Source organism: Amblyomma mixtum, chromosome 3 (assembly GCF_055824585.1).
Source record: "Amblyomma mixtum isolate Tamu chromosome 3, ASM5582458v1, whole genome shotgun sequence".
In the NCBI taxonomy this organism is placed as follows: domain Eukaryota; kingdom Metazoa; phylum Arthropoda; class Arachnida; order Ixodida; family Ixodidae; genus Amblyomma; species Amblyomma mixtum.
In genome coordinates, this window is record NC_143014.1 from 72,643,750 (window position 1) to 72,658,397 (window position 14,648).

General features: G+C 46.8%; 1 protein-coding gene across 1 annotated transcript in view; it reads left to right on the forward strand.

Moving 5' to 3' along the window:
- The window catches only part of LOC149350580 (A.superbus venom factor 1-like), a 116,189-nt gene that overhangs the window by 23,335 nt on the left and 78,206 nt on the right, over positions 1-14,648 (forward strand). Inside the window, exons 5-8 of the mRNA XM_089579621.1 lie at positions 2,246-2,377; positions 2,646-2,688; positions 6,906-6,990; positions 7,574-7,679. Of these exons, the coding sequence (XP_089435747.1) occupies positions 2,246-2,377; positions 2,646-2,688; positions 6,906-6,990; positions 7,574-7,679 (366 nt within the window). The remainder of the gene's footprint in view (positions 1-2,245; positions 2,378-2,645; positions 2,689-6,905; positions 6,991-7,573; positions 7,680-14,648) is intronic.

Below are 14,648 nucleotides of genomic sequence, written 5' to 3' on the forward strand. Positions count from 1 at the left end.
CCTCAACTTCATGCGCCGCTAAAAAAAAAAAAATCTGAAACGTGGAAAGGGATAACGTAGTTGCCCCCAACATGTATACCGATAACACGTCATGCGTGCATATGCATGCATGCTGCCTTTTGATATCGGGACGACTACTACGAGCAATTTTCCCTGACTGACGATTAACGATACGCTTTTTCACGATTAGGTTACTCTCACTATGCGTTGTTAGGGTACGTGTATGTGTCCTTTGCCTTTTCTCCACATGTTGTAGAAGGGGTAGAGTAAGTGGCATGGTGAGACGAACACGACACGGAAGCCAGAAAGAGGAAACTGACTTTAGGTAGCGCCATTCGTCGTGGTCTGGAGACACTCGTGTAAATGGCCACTTGCCGCCACCGAAAGCACGGGCGCATACACAGGCACCGCTGGCTTCGTCGTTGGCGCACTACAGCTTTCTGGGCTTTCACAGCCGCATTACGATTGAGTGTGGCCTCTACTTTTTACGCTCACACCTTCATGCGCGAACTGAAAGGGAAGAGGGCAGGCTAGTGGCGCCTCTCCTCCCCCGCCACTTCTCGTTCAAAGGGAGCGGTATCCAGAAGCGAGTCGCAAACTCGACTCGCCTGTGTGAACATCTCATGTTGCTCGGCGCCCGTCGCTAGTCGGCCAGAGCAAGTTGCATCGCCTTCGCGACTCGCCAGTGTGAACGCGCCTTAAGCGAGTGAAAAGCTCAGAACCACCACAAGAGAGGAAAATTTATTGCTACTGGACATATGACTAGAGCTTAATAGGCAGCATGAAAATAAAATTGTCCAATCGAAACTTGACATAGCGAGCAATTGTGGGCAAAAGCATTTTTGATCGGTAAACCGTTTATGAACGCAATTTTTTTTCATATAATGTAAGATTTCACTACAGCAATCAATATGTCCGCAGGTCACCCGACGGCAGTCTTGTATTTTTTTTTGTCTATTAACGCTTTCATTATCGTCAAAAGCATCCCGCATTGGTTTTCTATAGCAGTCTTAAATCTTCGATGCGATCGATGGAAACGCTTTAAAAGAACGACTTTGCTACACATCGGAATAATGGACCATTACCTTGAATATTTCCAGAACAGTGTCTTACAGTTTTCCAATTTTCCAATTTTTTTGTCCGAGAATGTTTGTCATGTCGTGTTTTCGTGTGAGTGAATTCAGCTAGTTAACACAAGTCGATCGCACAATCGAAGTCACAAAGCTAAGGCATACCCCTCCTCATCAATCCAATTGATCATTTGCGAACTTTTACGAGGCGCGACCGCTGTCAGGCGATTCGATTTTGCGTTCAAACGGCTGACGTGCGTGCCCAAGAAGGCAGGTCATGCAGCTACCACAGTAAAAAAAAATTGCACAGGGTTGCTAAAAAGTCCCAGGGCCATAGAGTCTGTTTTAGAGCCGTAAGCCCCCGACGCTCCAGAATTGTTGAGGGTGAGGAGGGGTCTCATCCTCACCTCTGATGACCTGAGTAGTTTGGGGTAAGAGCGCAAAGACGCCGCTCAAAAGCAGACCTTGTGGCCTGGGTACATATGATCAACCTTATACCTGTCACTAATCAATCAGTCCAACGGCGCCGGTACCTGTGTGCACGTACAGGGTTGGTCAAGAGGTATCAGGCCACAGGGTCGCTTTTGATCGGCATATACTGGCACTTTTGACATTTTTCGAAGCGCTAAAACAACATGGACGCAGAGAGAACAGACAGGGACGAGCGCTCGTCCCTGCCTGTTCTCTCTGCGTCCATGTTGTTTTAGCGCTTCGAAAAATGTCAAAACTGCACCAACTAGCCCTATCCGCTACCCTTCTGATACTGGCACTTAAGATGCCGATAAAGCTATCAAGGTTCTCACAGGCTGTAATGATACTTTGGCTACTCTCTACAGATGTTTTAAGCTTCGAGGGTGTCGTACCTGCTCGACTATACTGCTCAAAAGCAGACCCTGTGGCTTGTGAACTTCTGACCTATACATCCGCAGTCACAATTTTGTGAAACAAATTATGAGCGAAAAACACTTCCTTTCATCAGGGTCTCTGCACGCAGCCTGGAAACGGAATGTTCAACGAAATTCGGAGTGTATGTTCAATAGTGTGCATGCGTGGAAGAGCGCGTTTAGTTGATGAGCGGCATCGCGCGGTTAGTTGTGTTGGCTCCGGGTGTTTTTCAAGATGGGCTTGCGAGCGAGGGCAGCAGCGCATTCTCAGCCTGGCTTGTTCTTTCGCAGAACCCCCAAAACGTGGTTGTGGAAAGGACCGAGTTCCGGCCGACAAAAGAACTGATGCTCACGCACACCTACCGGCTGCCCGAGCGCACGCTGCTGGGAGAGTGGGTGCTCGTCGTGAAGTATGGCTACAACGTAAGCCCCCACTATCTACTTTCTCTTCGCGATAACTGCGGCGAAAGAACCGGTGCCAATAGCAGAGTCCGCCCGAAAAATTAGCGCACAGAATTTATTGTCTCAGTCACTGGAGACTTGTGCCTTAATAATATCCCTTAATTTAATCGGGTCCAATCCTGGCACCTTGCAACTCTCTTTATGCACGAAGTATCCCCCAAATCCTGGTTCTTAGGGGTTCTATAGTATAAAAATGTAACGTTTTTTTTTCTCTCTCTCTCTCTTGCAGTTTCAGCAAAACATAACAGCCACGTTTCTGGTTGATAAGTACGGTATGTATAAAAATTTCATGGCATGTTATTAATAGGCAATAGTGAGTTCCATCCATTTAGACATATATAGGTGGGTACTACACAAAATATTCGATACGGATCGGGTACGTTCTGATTTGTTTCGCACTTAAATTAACAATCTCGCGCGTGTTATATCAATATACAACCACCAATGAAGAAGCAGGAAAAAGCAATTCGCGCGAGCTGCGAATATGCCAAGATAACCAACAAACTGTACACACGTGTAGCAGTACTTGACGTGCCATTTATTTGTTTCATACCTCCGATCCACATTGTTTTCAGCGCAGCGCCAGTGATCTTCTGCGAAAAGCATAATCCTTCTGCGAAAAGCAGTAGTTTCTACTACACTATGTATATTGTTTGTATTTTCAAAGTTTGTTCTCTTCACTAATTACAGTGGCGCACGAAAGGGATTACCCAGAAATACTACCACCGCCCATTTGGCGTCTTGACTAACAGAAGCAATGTCGTTGATACAAAAATTGATGCTGTTGGACTTGAAAACTTGTACTTTCGTCATTAACTTGATAATCTCAAGTGTAGGCACTATGCAGCAGCAGCAAATTTTCTCCCTGCATCGAGAGTGGCTACGCGCGAGAAATGTTATTCAGGTTGTGTATGGTTCTTGAGTTATTTATTACATGCTGGTGTACGAATATTCAATATTTAACGCCCTTTCTCCGTATTTCTTCCCTCCAAATATTTGTTTTAAATATTGTTTGACAGTTTTAAACTCTGCGCATTCAAAATTAACAAACAAAAACTTGGAGGCCTTCTTAACCGCATTTTTAAAGAAAATGCTATAGCATTCAGTCTAACCCCCGTCACACGGGCATTTCGAAGGCCCTCGAACCGGTAGACTATCAACTCAAAAAGCCCAATATTAGCGCTGCTACACGGGTGGTCTCAATGGGCATCGAGCGAAGGGAGCGGAACCAGATTTCGAGGGCCTTCGAGCGGCGGCTGCGTGCAATCTCGGACGACGCGGAGCGCTCGCAGCAACGCGCAGGGGAATAAATTTAGAGCAGTATCATTTCAAAGCGATAGCTCTACTATAGTCGGATACCACTCAAGAATGAAGCGGCCCTTCCCTGTCAAAGGACCCATTTCCAGCCAGTGGCGTCGGCCGATTCTCATGAACCTCTTAGCGTGAAAATGGGAGTGACAGATGAAAGGGAATAGTATCCTCCCTACGTGGTCCGGAGTAGACTCCTTCCTGCATTCTCCCACTAGCAGGTTTATGAGAATCAGCCGACGCCTTTGGCTGAAACGGGGTCCTCTGACGGGAAAAAGCCGCTTCGTTCTTGAGTTATATCCGACTATAGATGCAAAAGTTGATCTGCGTGTCGGTGCGATCCTTGACCTTGACTGACCTTGATAAGTCGCTTAGCAACAGCCTTAAGTTAAACGTCGGATGTCAAACTATAAGTGACCGAGCCCGACACTATGCTGACCTCCAAACTTGGCCCGAGCCATTTCCAGAATTTCACCTTGGCTATTTTGTAACGCTTTCGCACTGCAATAGGTTTAACCAAGTTATAACCCCATGTTGTACCGTGTCTACCAAAGGTACACCATGGTGTCTCATGTCCACCATGGTGGCTTGACTTCGGCATTTCACTTTATATGAGTTCGTCGAAGTGGTGCTACTGTCAGCTCAAGTGACGTGACATCAACGTGAGGCTCGTATATAGACGCCGCGTAGCCGCGTTTGCCTCATTATCCATGGTAGAAGAGGAGACGGGACCGCCTGTCTAGCCATGCCAGAGCTATCGCTCAACCTTTGGGTATAACCGTGCTTAAACCCTGCCCAACTTTTTTTAAAGACATGGAACTTCAAAGTATATAGCTCATTTTGCAGAAGAAAAAAAGACAGCCCACGCGTCAAAACAGTGCAGCACGCATAAAACCATTGTTGCCAGCCATACAAAAACAACCAACACCACCTTCCTCAAAAGTACATGAATGCTACTATACATCTTGTCCAAGAAGGCGAAGTTCATTTCAGTAGTGATTAATACTACTGTAAAGATTAAAGCTTTTGTTTTTAAAAATGTCAATGTCACCTGACTGTTTAGTAGGATACAACTTTTAACAAACAGCAGTTGTTAGCACTGAGCCACGGCACGCGGCGTCCTATATTACTCCGCTAGCCAATCACAACAGTAAATGAAATATGCTTTATAATGTTTGGCTTTACTAAACAAGCCAGGTATCAAAATTATAGGGCTTAAAATATTTTTTTCTGATTAGCTTTTTTTTTCGTCTTGAATAAACAGCGCGAACGAAGACGAGCACAAAAGACGAGAAAACGGACGACACAGCTCGGGTAACAAGAAAAGTTTTAACGAACAACTTTATTGTCGTGGAGGAATTCTGTGCGGCGGTCTTGAATACGGGAGGAGCTTCACTGCGGACTTAAGTTGTATCCGACTATAGCCGGTGACGGTGGCGTCACATCACCTTGGCGTGCGATGATCGAAACTTTCGATGGCGATCGAGTTTGCTGGGTAGCAGAGACACGATTCTTTCGAGTTTCGATAGCGATTGAGTCTCAAAGTCTTTCGACTCGATAGCCTTTGAATGTGCTCGTGTGACAGAGGTATAATATTGTAATATATTCTCTACTGTCTAATCTTCTTGAGATTTTCTCTCCAAAACTATAGTTGGAGCCGGTTCCATTGCCCTTGCATGGTATGCATGAGCCATCACCTTCTACAATGTTCGAATACCTTACATTGCATTATCATATGGGGTTTTACTCACCTGACTTACTAATCCACCTTTATCCATTTTCTTGAGTGGGCGCACTTCTAAATTTTTGGGGATCCTTATGAATATATCAGGGTGGGCCAACTCTCAAATTTTTGGAGGCCCTCATGTTCAAATTTGGTCCCAGCCGCGGCGGTCGCATTTCGATGGAGGCGAAGTGCCCGTGAGCTGCGCGATGTCAGTGCACGTTAAAGAACTCCAGGTGGTCGAAATTTTTGGAGCCCTCCACTACGGCGTCTCTCATAGCCTGAGTCGCTTTGGGAGGTTAAACCCCATAAACCAAACCAAACCAGGTTGCTTTCCTGCGCTCCCATAAGGGTCCTGCGCAGCGCCACGGTGTGCAGGTGGCAGCTGCATTGAATTTGCTAACGGTGGGCAGTTGTCTCACAGTACCATGGGCTGGTTGTGATGATAGCATGAGGTCACGTGACCTCGCTCGACCACTCAGGAAATTTCAAACCACAGTGATCCCCAATAGGTCAATTGGGGTCACGTGATCCTAATGACATTTCGGGACATTGACCAATCAGGGAATTTTGTTACCTAGAAGCCGGAATTTCTTTGTGCGAAACGACATCCTAAATGTTATCCCATGAAAATGAGAATAATTGGCGTAATTATTGCCGGGAAGTCACTCCTGCGTTTATTTCCTAGTCCGTATAAATCTTTAGGATACTTTTGGGTGTGCGCATACTATTGCTTGGAACGTAAGGTGAATATATTTACCACCTTACATTTAGCTGCGTCTTATATTTTATTACAGATAACTACGCAGAGTACAGTACGAGAAAAGCTTTGTAAAGAAAGTACTTTTATTCTAGCAACGATGGGACGGATTCGAGCAAAATGGTGCCCGCCACTACCGCTAACCCTTACACACTACATGCTCTTAGCCTTTAAACGACACGAATATGGGAGGGCAAAGATAACCGCTCATTATATAATTTTTCCTAGACCAGTTTCCAGCAACAATGTGCACAGAGTTTCTTTTATCTCCTGTAACTTCCCTCGTCTGTCAAAAACCCAGAAATGTAACAGCCGACTTAAAAAAAAAAAAAAAGACAGCTCGGACTGAATAGAATTTATAACCTTCGATCAGCTACATGAACACAGTACGTTTATAGTATTTCTCATTCTTTTTAGCCTCAAAAATTTTCTGCGTCAAAGCATGAACATTCTTTTACGCTGTTCCACTCAACGCCTACAAAAGAACGAACAACAGTTGCTTCTTTGATGTTCGTGTACATCTTCTAGAAGAAACGCACAGTTATAGATGGGATGCCACAGAGGGCAGCCTCCTCGTAAGATCAACGACACAAATTATCAACTAGCGAGAATTTTAGTTACATTTTTAAACAGGATATTATGTGAATGGTGCGATTTATACCAACTACTCCTGGTAATATTTCCCCCTTTCGGTGCAGTGCTCCCCAGGTTCAAGGTGGACCTGAGCGTTCCGGATTACGTATTGGACGATTTTTCCACAATACCCTGCACAGTGAAAGCAAGGTGAGTCGCAACCTAAATGTCACCCCCCCCCCCCCCCCCCCCCCTCTCAAGCCTGCTCCTCTGACATGCGAAGAAAAACAACTATGTTGAGAACGTATAATGCAACTTTGCCAAGCCCACCTTGAACTGTTTACTTCTTTTTTTGACACCGAGTGTATAGAAGTATAAATAAGACTAAAGTAATATATCTGAGGTGTTCCTTTCAAAATAAATTATAACACGACAACAACAAAGGTAGCAGTCAACGTCCAAATATTAGCTTTGTAAACAATATTGACCCTTTACCTTAACGTTCGTTAAGCAAAATCTACAGGAATGCGACTACGGCACTCTGATTCACATTCAATCATAGAAGATACGTCGAAATGTACATATGGGCCGATATTACATACAGAAGTCAATACTGCACCTCCTGCCACTGCATAGGTGTGTTTCCTTAATTTCGAGCACATATCAGGTGTCATACAGAAATCTTCCTCATTTAACTCGCCAATATGCGCAAAGTCAATGAACATCATTGCTTTGTATCTTTTTCTTTGCAAAAAAATGAACAGCGATGAAATTGCAATGTTACGTTTCGCAGCTTCGTGAACAAAAACCCTGTCCATGGAGTTGTGCTGTTCGATTTTGGGCTGAGGCACGAGGTTGGAGACATCTGGTGGTTTACCAGCAGCAAATCGCCGAAACTTGTGAGAATGCCGTCATTTCACAATTCCTTCTCTCAAATTCATTAGCCTCAGTAGTGGATTCGTGCATGAGAGCTGGCGTACGCACCCACTACAGCGGTACGGCCGCCGTCCCTTGAAAGACAACGAACGGCTTATCGGCCGAAAACTGACGCCGCCCAGTGACAGGCCACATCGACGGAGTGCGTCTGATACGGATACGTTTCTCAAGCTCCCACGGGGAAATTATCTTGTAAGCTGCATGCCGTAGAGCCTACCTACCCCCACCACCCATACTCTCCCGTATGCCACGCCCACGGCGGAAGTCATAAGTGGAGACACATCGGCCCGCGCCCGTCTCTAGATAAAGTTCCCAAGCTGCTCTTAGCGCCACGAGACGATTCTTCACTAAGCGGCCTGTGACGTAGTAGCCGGCAATGCTTTACAATGGTGAATACAAGCTTTTTCAAGGCACTCTCGGAAACTGTTGCTGATGAAAAGAAGAAAATACTTTGCCGCATTGTTTTCGTTATTGATTCCAGTTTTGTGAAACAGCGGCCTCGTGCTCGCTTATGTGAAGGCGCAGGCGGCGATGAATTTTGGCGCGTTTTTTGAAGTAAGCGCCAGAGCCTTGACAACCAATTAATAACTACCACTAGTTCCGTTTGTTCTCTAGACCGATGGCTCGTTGGTTCGTGCGTTAGTTTGCCCGCTCACTCAATAGCCCGCTGCACGTCCACTCGTTTGTTCGTTGTTCGCGTGTTAGCTAATTACTAAAATAATTTCAGCATATGCTGCTGTTTTCGTACCGGCCGTTCGTTCGTACTTTCGTTCACTCGCTTTTTATTTCGTTCGTTCACTCAATCGTTCTCTTGCGATTTTTTTCTTTTTACGTTCTCCCGTTCGCCTGCTCGAGCGCGCGCATGTTTTGCGATATGCTATGCCCAGCTTCATGGCTTTAATTTATGGTCACTAAAACGTGAGACAACTGTTTCCCGAGCGCCTACAGTAGAATGACTATTATGACTGAATGTTCAAGTTATACGCTCTTCACTCCACAACACTGCAACACCAAGCGCAACATCAACCTTGTCTTCGCTTCGTTGAAACTAATGAAAAGCCTCATTAATTTAACGTGCGAATGACAAATTATTCTGGTTTCCCTTCTGCATTGATGCATTAGGTGTTCTCAAACTACTATGGGCCGCAAGGTGCGCCGAAACGAGATACTGACTTTTGATCATCTACTTTTTGCCCCACATCCATGCCCTTTTTTTTTTTTTTTGCGCCTCACTGCATTCCGTTCACCTTGCCTTTCCTGAGCATGCCAACAATTCGTGGCACTGCATTTACAATATTTTTGCTTTTGCTCACAAAGGCAATAAAATCGCTACTCTCCGATACTTGACAACGCCTACAACCAGTCATTTTTCGTCATGAAGAGCTATCGCTGAAAATGTATGCAATTCGGAAAGCTGGCGTGTCGTTTACCAACGGTTTATTCATTGCCACAGGGTGGGCTCCTGTTTCAGCGAGTTTAAAAAAAATTGGCGGAGGCTTAGCTTTGGTTAAGCCTGGTAGGTTGCGAAAGCAGGTGTTTTATACTGCATATGCCGCGCCTCTAGTGAGAAGAGCGCGGCGCGCCGTGCCAAGCGGCCGCCGTTACCCGACGAGCAGAGTTCGTAGCCAGTCTCTCGCTCCTGGTATGACGCCACGCTGTGGCGTCACTAGGCATGGTATGAGGTCAGGGGTCATTCTAAAGGTCAAACGTGCCAAGCGGCCGCCGCTACGCGAAAGGCCGTTCTTGGGAGTAGTATTGCTTTCGCAAAAAAACGCTATGAAAAAAATCACCTCATTGAAAGACGCTTTATTTTTTCACTGCCCTTCATATAGTCAGCTGAGCCATAAGAGTACATTAATATTTTTATCTGCCGAAACAAAAAAAAAATATACATGCGCTGTTTGATCAAGCTGCACAGACAGGCTACTTGTTGAAACACGAACACATAAAGGAAACTTTCCCCAGTTTTGTTGGCTTTTTGTATGCAGAAGGCCCAAGCATGCACAAGACTTTGGCCACTTGACATTCTGCACTTTAGAGTGGACCAAAGAGCAAATGGTCTTTTACTCTTCCATATAAGCAACTGAAAGGTATACTGAAATAAGAAATTTATACCACACTGAAAAAAAAAAATCTTCGGCTCAGTGCAACCAACATGAGTGAAGTTTTCACAGTGCCTGGACAAGAAATGAAAGAATTTTGCACTATTGCGCAAGGAGACAACAAAACTAGCTTTGATATATAAGCAGTGGAAAGGTGGACATATGGCTTGAGTAAATCGCACTGAAAAAAATGGCCTAACACAGCCTACATGAGCGTAACAATAAGTATCACCTTCAAGTAAACAAAAAAACGGTCAAACTTTCCGAGCGCACGAGAAAGAAACGAAGATTGACAGAAAGGACACACACCACAAAGCGCCACTCGTGCACTCGGAAATTTTGAGATGTGTAACCAGCTAGCCCGCGAGTTCGTCCTGAAAAAAACGGTGTCCGTATCTGTGTTAACACTACCACATCACAACCTTAAAGGTAGAGCTTAACTGCCCCCAATTTTTTTTTCTGCAAAGGAAGTCAATCTGTTATCAATGCTGCGTCAATGTATTCGCAGTACAGTCACAATGTTGTGTCAGTGTGGTCTCAGTGTTCTGCAATGCAGTCTCAGTATTCTGTCAATGCAGTCTCAGTATTCCGTCAGTGTAGTCTCATCTTCCGTCAGTGCAGTCTCAGTGTTTCATCAACAATCTCAGTGCTCAATCAGTGTAGTTTCAGTGTTCAGTCGTTGTAGTCTGTGTTCAGTCTTTGTGTAATCTTAATGTTCCCGCCAGTGTATTCTTCATGTACTATCAGTGTAGTTTCAGTGCTCCATAATTTTTTTTTTGTACAGGAAATATTCCGTGGTGTTACAAAGCACCAACTAGCCCAGCTGTCTACTCTTAGTGATATCCTTTCTAGTACACTGACAATGTCATGCACCTAGTCCGTGCCAAGCACGGTTTTCAAGTCTTTGCGTGTAACAGTGTAGCCCCAGCTGCGCTTGATCACCCTATGCTCGCCACTGCTGCACTGCAGCTCTCTATGGACAGCTTCTCGTATCCAGTCATCACTGGCTGCTGCTGCTCCTGTGGTGAATGTATTCTTGACGTTCCATCAATGTAGTCTGTGTTCTGTCAGTGTATTCTTCGTGTACCGTCAGTCTAGTCTTCGTGTACCGTCAGAGTAGTCTTCGTGTACCGTCAGAGTAGTCTTCGTGTATCGTCACAGTAGTCTTCGTGTATCGTCAGAGTAGTCTTCATGTATCATAAGAGTAGTCTTCATGTATCGTCAGTGTAGTCTTCATGTATCGTCAGTGTAGTCTTTGTGTATCATCAGTGTAGTCCTCATGTATCCTCAGTGTAGTCCTCATGTATCGTCAGTGTAGTCCTCGTGTACCATCAGTGTAGTTTCATGTTCCATCAACGTTTTTTTTGTTTTTTATTTGTAAGAAAAAATGTCATAGTGTTACAAACCACCAACTAGCCCAGCTATCTACGCTTAGGGATATCCTTTCTAGTACATTAACAATGTCATCCACCCAGTCCGTGCGCAGCACGGTTTTCAAGTCTTTGCGCATAACGGTGTAGTGCCAGGTACGCTTCATCACCCGATGCTCGTCACCTCTGCTTCACTGCAGCTCTCTATGGACAGCGCCTCGTATCCAGTTATCACTGGCTGCTGCTGCTCCTGTGGCGAATATATTGGTGTTGCATCAGTCTAGCCTTGTGTTCTGTCAGTATATTTTTCATGTACCGTCAGTCTAGTCTTCGTGTACCGTCACTCTAGTCTTTGTGTACCGTCAGTGTAGTCTTTGTGTACCGTCAGTCTAGTCTTTGTGTACCGTCAGTCTATTCATTGTGTACCGTCAGTCTAGTCATTGTGTACCGTCAGTCTAATCATTCAGTGTAGCCTTCGTGTACCGTCAGTGTAGTCTTCGTGTACCGTCAGTGTAGTCTTCGTGTATCGTCAGTGTAGTCTTCGTGTAAAGTCAGTGTAGTCCTCATGTATCGTCAGTGTAGTCCTCGTGTACCATCAGTGTAGATTAATGTTCCATCAACGTTTTCTTGTTTTTTATGAGTACGAAAAATGCCATGGTGTTACAAACCACCAACTAGCCCAGCTATCTACGCTTAGGGATATCCTTTCTAGTACATTAACAATGTCATCCACCCAGTCCGTGCACTGCACGGTTTTAAAGTCCTTGCGCGTAACAGTGTAGTGTCAGGTACGCTTCATCACCCGATGCTTGCCACCTCTGCTTCCCTGCAGCTCTCTATGGACAGTGTCTCGTATCCAGTCATCACTGGCAGCTGCTGCTCCTGTGGTGAATGTATTCTTGACGTTCCATCAATGTAGTCTGCGTTCTGTCAGTGTAGTCCTAATGTTCTCACCAGTGTATTGTTTGTGTACCATCATGTAATCTTTGTGTACCGTCGGTGTAGTCTTTGTGTACCGTCGGTGCAGTCTACCGTCGGTGCAGTTTTCGTGTACTGTCGGTGCAGCCTTCGCGCACCGTCGGTGCAGCCTTCGTGCACCGTCGGTGCAGCCTCCGTGTACCGTCGGAGTAGCTGCACTCGACCATTCGTTTAAAAAGCAGCCTGTGCCAAGGTGCACTTGAACTGCCGGAACTGTCGCTGCATGCTCGAGACACCGCCGCAGAACTTTACACAACTGGAGCAGCAAGCGCTGGCGAATCGGACAACTTTTACGCTGTAGACCGTCTAGCAGAGAGAACGCATGTGCAACGGTTCAGGTCGCGGCTGCTCACCAACGACCGATGCAATTATACGTTCTTTTACGCTGTAGACCGGCTATCAGAGGGAACACATGTGAACGGTTCGAGTCAAGGCTGCTCACCAACGATTGAAAGTTCTTTTAGCGGCAGAAAATCGAAACGCTGCGCTTTGGTCCGCAGAATACAGAGTTACGTACCTGTGGCAGGCTTTCTCGCAGTTCACTGACGACAAAGTAGATCGAAGGCCGTCTCCTTCGGTACCCGCGGAACACACGGCAAAAAGCTCGTGGAGAACGTTCGAACCAGCGTTGCCAACGTCTTGACAACAAAGCGCGCAGAAAACAAGGACGAAGACAAGGCACACACAAGCGCTGTGTCAGTTGCGCAGTTCCGCCGCTCGGGAGACGGCTGAAGCGGTGGTCATGGGAACTAGTAGCGCTGTAGTCGGGCTTTTTGTTTTTTTGCATCGTCTGTCAGTGCGGAAGTTTTGTTCGCTGCAGTAACGACAGGCATGTCGGGTTTTCAAGCTGGTTTTTGTGTAGATGTAGAAAAGCGCGACTGCAGCGCCGTTTGTTTCCAGCGACGTAGCCGCACTAGTAGGTGGCAAGGTGCGAAACTGATTCCCATGCTGATTGCCTAAAGGCGTTGGCACGAACCTCGTGCTCCGTCCGTTCTCTGTTCGCGACGTCTAGCGATAAAGCGCGGCACTGATAGCATGCCCTGTCTTTTCGCGGCTTCCTGGCCGACGTGGCTTAGCCACCTCCTTTCGCCGTGAGAAGCGCTGTCTACGGTGCCACTAAAGGCGTTGGCACGAACCTCGTGCTCCGTTCTCCGTTTACGACGTCTAGCGATAAAGCGCGGCCACACTGATAGCATGCCTTGTCTTTTCGCGGCTTCCTGGCTGACGTGGCTTAGCCACCTGCTTTCGCCGTCAGAAGCGCTGTCTGCGGTGCCGGCAGCGAAACGGAAACTGCGAAAACTAAGCGGCTGGACGCGCGATGCTTGGCTTCTTTTAACGCGAGAGCGTAAAGGAGCTTGTAAGGCGGACAAGCCGGTGTCGTCGCCGTTGTCGGATCGCCAGAAGCCGCCGCGGCTCCGTCTCGTGATTAGTGCGCGAAAAATCCCTGGCACCAGCGGCGGGGAAAAAAAAAATGGAAAATTGTTTTCTGGGGAAATGAAATGGCGCAGTGACTGTGCACATCACGGGGGAGACCGGAACCACGCCGTAAGGGAAGAGATGAAGGAGTGAGTTAAAGATGAAAGGAAGAAAGAGGTGCCGTAGTGGAGGGCTCCGGAAAATTTCGACCGCCTGGGTATCTTTAACGTGCACTGACATCGCACCGCACGCAGGAGCTTTTTGCGTTTCGCCTTGTTTCGCCTCCATCGAAACGCAGCCGGCGCGGCAGGGTTCGCACCCGGGGACTCCTGCTCAGTAGCCGAGCCCTAACCACTGAGCCACCACCTTTCGCAGCTTCTAAGAACATAAGCTTTCCACTTCTCGCGGAGGCCACCAGGAGCGCTGTGAGTGAGTGTGAGCATTGTGAGTGAGAATTGACAACACAGTAAAAAAAAAAGAAAAGCTGAGCATGGTGGCAATTGCCACCACCCAGTTTCAAAGGGGGCGCTCCTATCTAATTATCCATCCATCCAGCATCGTGGCAACAGCCACCACCCTGTTTTGAAGGGAAGGCTCCGATCTTCCATCCTCCATCCATCCATCCACGCCATCGTTCGTACTTGAGGAAGCGAGTCGAAAGTTCCCATTGCGCACGGGGGCCTTTTTTTTTTAAGCGGAAGCTTTACTACAGCATGTTCCGCGAGTTTCGCCGACCGCGTCGCTTTGACCTCGGGCTACCTTCAGTCGCTCTGGAGCTGCGCCGAAAAAGGTGAAGAGTGGGAGCTTCGAAAACAAAGGCGCTTAAATGATCCCCCTAGGACAGTGGACACCTCAGTCGCGCTTTAAGCTACATAGCGGTAGTGACAGATGTGCGCTGCATGTGTTGGCATTGACAACGCTGTGGCAGAAGCGCGGCACTGAAGCTATAGGCCTTCGGCGTTCGTTGTGTTCATTGGCGTTGGCGTTGTCAACGTCCTAGACTCCGATGATTTTGAGGAAAGGATGGGCGCATAACTGGCTCCCTGGGCCAGTGGACGCCTCAATC